General features: G+C 35.3%; 1 protein-coding gene and 1 pseudogene across 1 annotated transcript; both read left to right on the top strand.

The window, feature by feature from the left end:
- On the top strand, positions 1 to 1556 carry LOC143636039 (putative mitochondrial saccharopine dehydrogenase-like oxidoreductase At5g39410 pseudogene; annotated as a pseudogene).
- A 9964-nt stretch (positions 1557 to 11520) lies between these two features.
- LOC143636038 (antimicrobial ginkbilobin-2-like protein) lies at positions 11521 to 12316 on the top strand. Its single transcript, XM_077103726.1, has one exon. It carries the CDS (start codon positions 11540 to 11542, stop codon positions 12314 to 12316), a length of 777 nt encoding a protein of 258 aa, XP_076959841.1. The 5' UTR covers positions 11521 to 11539.

Below are 12316 nucleotides of genomic sequence, written 5' to 3'. Positions count from 1 at the left end.
TTCGGAGCATCTGGTTTCACAGGCAAGTATGTAGTCAAAGAAGCTCTCAAGTTTCTTTTACCCAATTCACCTCTCACGTCCATCGCTTTAGCCGGTCGCAGCTCGTCTAAACTCACCGAAACCCTTAAATGGGCTTCCACATCTCACGCCATCCCCATCCTTGTTGCTGACAACTCTGACCCATCATCTCTCCGCCGCATGGCTTCCCAAGCTAAGCTTGTCCTCAACTGCGTCGGCCCTTACCGCCTTCATGGTGAGCCTGTTGTTGCTGCATGCGTTGAAGCCTGGTGCGATTACTTGGATATTTCTGGTGAACCGGAGTTTATGGAGAGAATGGAAGCGGATTACTATGAGAAGGCGGTTGAGACGGGTAGTTTGGTCATTTCGGCTTGTGGGTTTGATTCGGTTCCGGCTGAGTTAGGGTGGTTGTTTAATTCCAGGCAGTGGGTTTTGCCTGCGGTTCCTAACCGGGTTCAAGCGTATGTGAGTCTTGAGTCGGATAAAGGTATGGCCCTCAATTTTGCTACGTATGAATCGGCTGTTTTGGGGGTGGCAAATGCTGATAATCTCACAAAATTACGAAGATTAAGTCGTAAAAGAACTCGGCCTTCGGTAACTCAAAAACCTTTTTGGCAAGTTTTAGTCATACACATATAAAAGATTAGTGTATGTTGTTGTAAGATATATAAAAGTAGTTTTAGTCTTTTAGATGTAAAATACTGCCCATAATTAGTTGAATATTAAATCATATACTAATCCAAAAAAGTTCTACATAATCTGATACGGAGTATTAAAGTTGAGATTGGTTTAACTTCCAACAACTATTAACTGATTCAAATCTATGTTCTTCTAATCTTTTATAGATTCCGGGTAATGGTCCTGATCCTAAAGGACCAACCATAGAACATCAAAACAAGATCGGACTATCTGCCGTAAAACTCCCATCTGCAGACACTAGTGTCGTCAGACGAACACTCTCGATTCTTACAGACAACCCTGGTGGTCTTCAAGGAGTCAACGAGAGTCCTGAACACGAAGAGAAACGCACGGCTTTTTGGTCGAACATCAAACCCGCTCATTTTGGAGTAAACATTGCCGCCAAGAATCGTTTGGGTATCTTCCGGTTCATTGCTGTAGGGTTATCGATCGGGCTGCTAGGGAGATTCTCTATGGGGAGGTGGCTCCTGTTGAATTTCCCTTCAATTTTTAGTCTAGGGCTGTTCAGAAAGAATGGTCCGAGTAATGAGGAAATAGACCGCGCAAGCTTTAAGATGTGGTTCTTGGGCCAAGGATTTAGTGATGCTAGTCATGTCTCTAAACAACCGGATACAGAAATCATTACAAGAGTAATGGGACCGGAGGTTGGGTATGTGACAACTCCTATCATTTTAATTCAATGTGCATTGATAGTTTTAGCGCAACGGGGGGATCTACCAAAAGGCCGTGTCTTTCCTCCAGGGATCGTTTTCGGTCCAACTGATCTTCAAGATCGATTGCAGGAGAATGGTGTGTCTTTTGATGTGATTTCAAAGAGTTATGTCTCTAGCAAATTGTGATTTATGTTCTGTAATTTATTAGAGAACATTTGATAACACTTTCAATAGAAAAAAATGTTCTAAAATAAATATGGGATGTTATATACAAACACCACCCCCATGGTGTTTGTACAAGCCTATACAACCCGTATAGACATAGTGTGCCTAACATATGTACGGAGTAATTTGAGTCGCGGCTTTTTGCAGCTTATACGACTCGTATAGACTTGTATGAGTCTTATACACGGGTTTCCCACTGTTTCATTTTTTTTTTCCGTTCTTTTTATTCATTTTTGTTGTGTTTAAGATGTTACAATATTGATTATAGTAGTCTCTATATTCCGATCTAATTAAATAAAAAGACTATGCTTGTTAACAGAAAACCTTTTTACATATATTAATGTTTGTATTGTATAATATCCATATGGGCGTGCTACTTAAAGCTTGGGTAACAATGGTTTATAGTCCAATCTTTAAATAATGAAGTAGATGACTATACTCTACGTTCAGAGATTGTTGTAATTAGGTATACACTAATGACATTGGCATTAATTGTAAACGGAAATCATGTGTAAAAAAATGGATACGAGTTGCGGTATCAATTGCAACAGCACATATGAAAACAAGCATGATTGGCTGGGTAACATGTTTTGTTTGGATTATTTGGTATCCATTTCATTGTGGGTTTATTATTATACGTACATAATACTTGAAACCATGGGTGAAGCATATACAGTAGAAACTCGATAAATAAATACTCGATTATTTAATAAACTCTCTAAGATAATATTTTTTGCCAGTCCCGACCCGGGGATAGGGTGCTAAATTAATAATTCGCTAAAATTATAAGATAATACATTTTTGATAATTTCTTTAGACCCCATATAAAATATAAATTAATAATTCCTTATATATAGCATATTACATGAATGATTTATGAAGGTTTCTTGAAAAATGACTCAATTGTCTTTTGTTTTTTTGTTAAAATTAATTTCTCCTTGAATCTCGTCTCTAATTTTCCTTAGCATGGTAAGAACTTCTGGTGTTGTTAACCTATTTTGATCTTGTATTTATATAGAAAATATTTTTAATGTCCATAAAGTGATACATTGAACACAAAAAACATAATAAGGTGGGAGATTGAAGGTTTCTTGCAAATTGGGCCGTTCATTTGATATACATGCATTGTATACAATAATTAAGTGGAAGCTTGAAAGATGTTTGTAAACTAAGTATTCTAAGCTTGAAAGGTGTTATTCTACTATAAATTTATAAAATATTAATTAATATATAAATTAATAATTATTAATCTATCGATTAATTAATAATTCTTTTAATTAATAAATTTTGGTGGTCCCAAGTGTATTATTTTATAGAGTTTCTACTGTATATTGGCCCGGAGTCCCCTCGAACCACCCCCCCCCCCCCCCATTCCATTTTTCTTTTTCAAAGTTGTGTAAAATTCATTGTTAATGTTAAGGCCGCCCAAATTATCAGATATTAAGTCCTTTGCATATCGCGATGGAAAATGAGTTTATTCGTCGCAATGCACGATAGACAATCAAATTTTGTTTTTCTTGATTTTCGTGTTGGTTTTCATCGTACGTATTCGGGTTTCAGTTCCTAATCATTGTGGGAGTTTTTTGTCCTTCACTTTCCATAACTTTTCAATTTTGGTGGGTGTCACATTGAGTCCAGGTTATGGAATGCGATAGGTCATTGGTTGGAATTAGATTTCCTACCAGTTTTGTGTTAAAAAACATTATAATTGGTTGGATTCGTCTATATGGGTGAAGAAGAAAAAGGATGTGGTTGAGGTGATTATTTTCAGTGCTTGGTGGCTTATTTGGAAAACTCTATATGAGACGACTTTTGGTACAAATCTTGATAAGAAAGATTTTCTTTTCGATTTTGTTGTTTCGGTTTCTTATTTATGGCTTTCTTGTCGTAATTATAATTTTAATTTGAATTGGGTAGTGTGGTTAAGAAACCCGTTACTTAGTATGACCTTGGTTTTTTTTCCTTCCGGTTAGGCTTTTCTAACTGGTAAGAGTGCTTATTTAATTTTTGGATCGAAACTTTTCAGGACGTTACACTAAGCAGTCTGGCCCAATTCAAACTAAGTTCATCTGAATTAATATTTGAACTGCCCATTAAGTTCATAACCATTAATCAGCCCAATAGCCCTTTAAAAATCTTTGCAAAATACTAACGTGGGATAAAGATAAGGAGACGATTAGACCTCAACAAACAGTGAACGCCTAACACAACACCCTCCGGTACTTTGCCGACGCCGAATCCGGCTTCTCTCCTCCGGCCTCCGCTAGTACGTTTGTCGCCACTCCACAGTTAGGATTTTGAGTTTAATATTGAATCTCAATGCCATTAAACTAATAGTTAGTTGTTATTTATATGCTTGGTTTTGTAAAATTTAGAGTTAATTGTTTAATTGTTATTTATTTTTAGTCGTTATTTACTCCATCCGTCCCTTTAAAAGTGTCCATTTTTCCTTTTTTGTTTGTCCCATTACATCCAATTTCAAAATTTGTTAGCCAATTTCCAAGTTTAACCTTAATCACACACAACTAGAATTAATAAACAATATTGTTTTTTTTCCTCCCTGTAAGGCTTTTCTACATTAAACTTAGTGTTTTTCAAATCATGACAATTAAAGAGGGACGGAGGGAGTATATGTTTATAGTTTTATAAAATTTAGAGTTAACTGTTTTATAAAGTCCTAGGTTAACTGTTTGTAGTGATGGATCTCGACATCAGACTCAGGGGTAACGTTCAATTTTTTTTGTATCGTACTTCACACTATGTAAAAGAAACAAATATAGAAGCATGATAATAAATATATTTCAAAACATTGGGTGCATATTTCTCCTTTACGGGTTTTAAAAGCTATCAAGCAATTACATCATCTTCTTTAACTTATTACTTTTTTTTTTTTGCATTCCCTAAACTGTACTTACCAATATGCGATGTGTTCTCACAAATCAACTTTAATACCGCAATAAAGAGACATTTAGAAAAAAAGTCTTCAAATTCATTATGACCACGAAAAGATAAACTATTTTCTAACAATAATTTATAATTATGAGCAGAACCCGATAATCGATGTCAATTTACAATCTTTTATTTTTCATACTATGCTTAGTAACATTCGCCTCATATGATCGCTTTTGATTCAAGAGATTTTTACATTTTTTGGCGCCTTATTACGAACACTATTAACTTCCCTAACATGGTCTTTAAGGCACTCAGTTTACTCCAATTACAAAAGCCTCCACTTACAAAAGTCTGCATTCCACCTTAATTACCAACATTTTCATTAAACAAGTGATAACATAAGTAATATGCATTTTCTTGTTTAGTGCTATACTCCAACCAATCTTATTTAACAAACCATTTCACATTAAACGTCTCCAACCACTAGAATAGTTATTTAAAGTCATGACCTCGTAGTTGAAAAACCTTTTTAATAAGGTACGCTCTTCTTATGTTATCTATTTGATTAAGATGATAACCAGCAATAGGTGGTTCTATCAAAGGGATCCGAAGGAAGATCATTCAAATCGATTGTATTTCGTATTGAAGGGCATGAAGCCGAAGGAATATTTAGACCAATACTGTCATTTTCTTACATATCATTCTCAATATTTAAACGTGACCAATATCTTCATTTTCTTGCTCATCAACAATATTTTCACTAGGAGTTGGAATATTTGAACTTGATGTTGGATCGATATCATCATTTTTCTTTTCTTGTTCATTTAAACAGATTGCTAAAACGGTTGTTGAGCTTGTTTCTGTTTGATGTTTCTCGTTCATGAACAAAAGAAAAAAAAGGGTTAGTGGATTTTATTTGCTTTGGGCTTTAAACTTTGTTTGGATTTTAATTGATTTGAACTTTTAAATTGGTTGGGATTTAAACAAACATGGGTAACACAATAATTTTTGCAGGGGTAGCGAAATACGAAAACCGGTCTTTTTTTTTTGCACTACCAATGGAAAGTTGAGGGGTAGCGGAGGCTACCCTAATTGTTAACTAGATCTATCCCTAGTTTTGATTCCTATTTACTTAAGACCCGAATTTATATTTGCATTTAGCCCAAAGAAATAGGCTATCACGTAGCGCAACATCACCCATAGGCTTGCTACGTCATTGCCTAGACTCACCACGTGACACTGAGTCATCGACACGTGGTCCCGATTACTTAATGGCCACTTTGCATGTCGCGATAGTCAAAGGGTGAGTCCATCGCATAGCGCAACACCGCCCAAGTTATCAGATATTTTTAAGTCATTCCTGTATCGCAATGGACAATGAGTTTATCGGCCGCGATGCGCGACGGTCAACCAAATTCTGTTTTTCTTGATTTTCGTGTTGGTTTTCATCATACGTATTCGGGGTTCAGTTCCTAATCATTTTGGGAATATTTTTGGTTCTTCACTTTTCATAATTTGTCAATTTGGATCAAAACTTTCCAGGATGTTACACTATTGTTGTCTTGTTAAGAAAAGCAAAGTATATTTCAACCAAGCAATTTGGTTGTGAAGCAAGGGCGACTCTCAACATGACAGAGTGGTTGACCGACACCAGCTTTACATCCCGCTAGGCCCAAATGTTTTTAAAAAAAAACTTTTATATATATATATGTATTTATTTTTTTCAAAAGTATGGTAAAATTATAAGCTATTAGTAGTAACACTAGACCAGCCCAATTCATAATTAATAAGTCCCGAGTTTATAACCAGTTCGACCCAATTTTTCTAAATGGGTCCATATGAATTAATATATGATGTCCAAAAGTTCATAACCATTAACCGGCCCAGCGGCTCATTAAAAAACTTTGCAAAATACTAAGGTGGAATAAAGATAAGGAGACGATCAGACTTCAACAAACAACAAACGCAAAATAGAACACCCTCTAGTCCTCTGCAGACGCCGGGTCCAACCTCCCTCCTCCGACCTTTGCTAGTACGGCAGTCACCGCTCCACAATTAGGTTTTTGAGTTTAATACTGAATCTTAATGTCATTAAACTAATAGTTAGTTGTTATTTACATGCTTAGTTTTATAAAATTTAGGGTTAATTGTTTGATTGTTATTTATATGTTCAGTTTTATAAAATGTAGGGTTAACTACTTTATAAAGTTTAGGGTTAAATTGTTTGATTGCTATTTACTTAAGACCCGAATTTATGCCTGCCTTTAGCCCAATTTTTTTAACGATTTTCGAAGACGACCCTAAATGAGAAGAGTACTGGAAGTTCTGGGATTAAGTTAAAACTCTGCAACAGCTATCTAGTGTAGCAACATGTCTGCAATTACTCTTCGTAAAAATTCCATATTACATAACCGTTCAAACACATTGAATTGAAGGCATCACTTTATCTGTGAAATGGTAGCACAAGCACAGATTGTGCATGGTCATTGTAACACAAATCAACAACGTTGCAAACATCCTAACTAAAGCATTGCATGTCAAGGGAATAATTGTGTACTTTCAGCACCTCCTAAGCGTTATGGAGTTTGCATCAAGGGAGGATGTCAAATAATGATACAAACCCTAGTAGCAACCTGATTCACTAAGTTCAAGCATGAGATTCAGTTCTATTTTTCAGTATGTTTATATGTTTAAGTTTGAATAAGACCCTTTGGCTTAGTTAATTTGTTACCGAGTCTTAGGGGATGAGCCGTTGTTCACCTCTTAATCGTTCTTGTTTGTTTCTTTATTTAAAAGGCCTGTAAGCCTTCTCTATTTTGTACTTCTCATCAATCAATTAATAAAAGTGAATCCTTCGCTGCCATCAATCTTTGTTATTTAGCTTATACGTTGCTCAAATATCAACAACTTTAATGCCCAACCAAAAATAAAAATAACCAATAATTAATAATCTAATCTATGAATATAAAGATTTCCAAAGCTTGTATGTGTTAAAATAGACTTTGAGTGACCTTCAAATTTCAACCCGTTTGAACCACCCATTTTCATAAATTTCCAGTTTAGCCAAATTTATATATGTGGCCTGTTTGAATACCACAACCCAAATCGGCACTTTCATAAATATACGATGAAAAATTGCAATCTTTAAAGATTATATTGTTGTGTATTACTTTTTAAATATAAAATATATGTACCTAGTTATTTGTTTTTCCTTTTTTTTTGGCCGGGCAGATGTTTGCAAAAAAGGGTTCCTAAGAGCGATCCTTCAGAAACTATCTGTGACGGTAAGGTCATTTAAGTCATTTGCTTCCGGTCACCGTCAAGCTGTTGCATTACTTAGTAAATAAACGTAAACTGGGAAGCACTTGAATGAGTCTCACTTATGAAAGATAAGTTGTATAGACTATATCAACTTCCAAGAGTCAAATTTTAGGTGAAACTGATTAGAGATATTTTAAAGGTTTGCGTTTGGTTTGCCAAAACATGTTAAATCCCTCCCCCCGGCGCACGCGCATTAAGCAGGCCAAGAACAAGATTGATAAACCAAATCGAGTACCATTTTGCATGTGGTCGTCGTTGCACCATCCCACGGGCCACGGGAATGAACTTTAGTTAACATATTGGGTTTCAATGATTTTGTAAAATATAAAGTTTTTCTAAAGAGACAATTCCCAAAACTGCCAACTTTGACGAACATTTTCCAACTTCAGCCGTGGTTTTGAAAAATACCCAAAATAGCAAAAAAAAAAATTCATGTTGGATACGACGGAATTTCTTCAACGGCCGACGTAAAATTGTTTATCTGTAAAATCTCGTCACGTGTTAACGTATTAACGGATCTGACCGAATTCATTAAAGAACTGTCGGATCCGCTTGAACTTTTAAAAGATCCGACGGAATTTGAGAGGTATGGGATGAAAAATTCCATTGGATCCAGTAATACGTTGAGACGTGGCGAGATTTTATAGGTCAGCAAGTTCTTTAACAAATTCCGCCGAATCCATTAAAAATTTTGTCAAAACGATTTTAGAGGGGCTATTTTGGGTATTTTTTCAAAACCATGACTAAAGTTGGAAAAAGTCACTCAAAGTTGCTATTTTGGGAATGAGTATTTTCTAAAATAGATAAAATGACTGATGTATATATTCTTATTAGGTTTTACTTCATGTATTACGTGGGTTGTTTTCATTTTTCGTTTATAATGTTTATATATTTTTTTATTTCAGTTTTATTTATTATAAGAAAGTTAATAATATACTTAGGTTTTAATGATGAAAGGGTTTCACAAATAAATCAGATATTATAATTCGTTTAAAAGCTATTTGGGTTTGGTGAGACCCATAAAATTGTTTTTAATTATAAATAATATCTTTTTAAAAAAAACTGGATATTAGTTTTTAGTATTTATATCAGATATTTGGTGAGATTAATTTTTAATATAATGAGATTTTATAAACTTATAACCCGTTTAAGGGTTATCTGGGTTTGGTAAGACCTGTACCCGTGAATTAGTTCGGGTCAAATGTATGAAAAACCTCAATTAACAAATAAAGAAATATTATGGCTTGAAAAAAATGAAAGAAGAAAGCAGAGAACTTTTAAATGTTTCGTTCATATATATTTAAGATTAAGATTTAAGTTTTGAGATATGTTTCTTACCCTCAAGCCCTCAAGAACTGAAACTTCTCTTTGTATATGAAATGACAGTATATCAATAATATGGATCAAAATAATAGAGAAGTAGTTATTTCTTCCAACATATGCTCCATATCATAAGAAATCTTTGAAATCCGGAAAAACACAAGATGTTACTAGAGAAAAGCTTATAAGAACTATACACAATTAAGAGATTGGATTAAGTACTCTTATTCGGTGCAGATGGAAGAAGATAAATCGCTTATTTCCGAAATCATCATGGGCATGTATTTAAAACAGGTGCAAAAGCAAACTATCAATATTGATGTAAAAATCCTTAGCACAGAAGCTCCTAATAGCAATGCTTTTGAAACCGGTGAACCGCCGGTTGAATCGGTAATATTTGTATCACCGTCTTTTTGCTTGGATTCTAGAATTCCGATCAAGCAATTGGCGTTCCAGATTTTCAATAGCAATACAGCAGGACTTGGATTCAAGAATTGAACTGTGGTGACGGACGAATCGGCGTGGAGAAGACGAAAACTGAACCAGAGGCATGTGCCATGTATTCAAGAATTGATCTGGATTTGGATTCAAGAATTGATCGGCGTGGTGACGGAGAATTCAAGAATAGATCTGGATTGTTCCCTTTTTTGGTGTGAACCCTAATTTATGAGAGAATGGGATCTGGACCCATGAATTGCTTTGGGCCATGGTGGTCTAAAATACAATTTAGGCCCAAGTTTCTCTACTATACTTTTAAGATCAGTATTACGTTAAAGTGGTTAATCTAAATTACATTTCTTACCTTGAACTTTTTATAATGCATATATATGCATAAACATTGTATGGCACCATCCATCGTGTAAATGAACATTGGAAGTTGTTTATTATTATTATTATTATTATTATTATTATTTGACCGGTCCGACCTCTCGGGTCGGTCCGACCTGTGACCCGGTAAGACGTCCGGGTCATTGACCGATCGGGCCTGAAAACATTGCCTGATAGACGATACCAGCAACGGGTCCATTACTTCAAGCCAACCCAAGAATTACCGTAACAGGCGAGTGTTAACCTGATCATAGTGACCTCTCATAGTGTCAGAATAAGTATTTGTTGTTTGGAAGAAGATAAAGCGGAAAGAAAATGAACCATTTTGACAAAAATAATTAATTAACAAAATAGTAACTTTTTAAAAGAGTGAAATGCGGTTTTCGTTTCTATGGTTTGTCTAAATATGTGGTTTTAGTACAGTAGTTTCAAATTTGCGATTTTCGTCCCCGTGGTTTCATTTCACTTGCAATTAAACCCGAATTCATTAACCCCATTAAATATGATCGGTAAACCCATCAGCGTGCCCCTCACGTGAGGGGCATTTTTGTCTTTTTTTCCCAAATACACCCCAACCCCTCATGTGAGGGGGCTTGCGAATTAGGACTGTGGTTTATTTGGGGAGAAAAAGGACAAAAATGCGCCTCACGTGAGGGGCACGCTGATGGGTTTAACGACCAGACTCAACGGGGTTAATGAATTCGGGTTTAAATGCAAATGAAATGAAACCACAGGGACGAAATCGCAAACTTAAAATTATTGGACTAAAACCGTAGATTTGGACAAACCACATTAACGAAAACCGCAGTTTACTCTTTTTAAAAATAAAAATGAACTTGGGGCCGCAGATTTAGCGCAACAAGTTTTGCTGAATAACAAGTCAAATATCTATACATACATAAATTCAAAAGGTCAAGATTGTAAATCTAACCTTTTCTTTGTTCACCGAAGTTATATTTAATTTTAGGAAGGAGACGTAGAAGAATATTAAGAATGCCCTAGGCAAATTACCAAAATAGACATGCTTGATAAATTCTTTTTTCTAAAAATAGGCATGGAAATGTTTTTAACAAAAATTGGAATGGCAAATCAAATATTGAGACATAATCCTCTTGGGCACTACTAAACACCAAACTGTTTCTGTAAAATGTCTTGAATTAAGGAGTCTTTTTGTACTAGTGAATATTGTGGACATTTGATAATAAGTTCATCCCTTCAGTCAACTAAGTAAAATATGATATGCGTTGTGTAAGCTATTATGCACACATATGTTTTTTTTTTTTATACATGACTTTTCATGATCAGTACCCTAATAAGGACATAACAAAAAAAAAGTCAGACACCATTGTTTGGGATAAGATAAAATATCATTCATCTTGGATACCGGCCATTGAAATATAATATATATAGTAGGATAGTACGATGAGTATAACGACTTGTTAAATTTCCATCCTAGCTTCCTCCAAGTTAATGTATGATATTCTCAATCCATATTGTGCTATATATATATATTATAATGTGTCCCTAAAATAAAATCAGCATTACCAAAAAGCGCTTAGTAGTCTTTCACTTACCCTAGAAGTATGTTCTTTTCACTTCTTGTTTGGACAGTTTGGTGTCCATTTCTGATATCCACAGCCACTGCAGCTCAATTCCATACACAGTCTTGTGACCAAAATACCTCTAGCCAAATAAACGACACCCTTTATCACTTAAATCTCATGAATCTCTTAAACTCACTTGCTTCCGAGAAGATCATCAGTGATAAGCAATTCTTAAACAAGAGTAGTGGAAGTACTCAACCGGACATCGTGTATGCCCTCTATCTTTGTCGTCCTGATGTTCTCCCAGTTGATTGCCGCAACTGTTTGCTTGAAGTAATTAAAGAAGTAAATAACACATGCCCATTTTCGAAGGCAGCAGTGTTTTGGAGGGACGAATGCATGCTACGTTACGCCAACTATTCAATGTTCTCCACGATGAAATCAGATCACCCTTTCCTTGGATGCAATGACTTTAATATTTCAGATCGGGCTACAGACCAAAACCAGTTTTGGGAACGTGCTACGGATTTGATGCATCAATTAGCAAACGACGCATCAATGGATCAAAAAAAGCGGTTTGCATATAATGAGTTACCGTACAATAAATCTGGAAAGATTTACGGGTATGCCCAGTGCACACCAGATTTATCTGGTTCTGATTGTAAAAAATGTGTTCAAGATAGTATAGATCGTTTGCAGCGGAAATGTTATGGAACACAAGGAGCACGAGCCTGGGCCGCAAGCTGCATTGTTAGATTTGAGAATTATAAGTTCTTAAAATTCCCAGAGAAATCAGGTTTGAATTTGATTTCATGA

Source organism: Bidens hawaiensis, unplaced genomic scaffold (assembly GCF_021521415.1).
Source record: "Bidens hawaiensis isolate Kalapana, Puna unplaced genomic scaffold, B.hawaiensis_p1.1 tig00007761_1, whole genome shotgun sequence".
NCBI lineage: Eukaryota > Viridiplantae > Streptophyta > Magnoliopsida > Asterales > Asteraceae > Bidens > Bidens hawaiensis.
The sequence above is the reverse complement of the archived record's forward strand: the minus strand, read 5'-3'. Positions and strand labels throughout refer to the sequence as shown.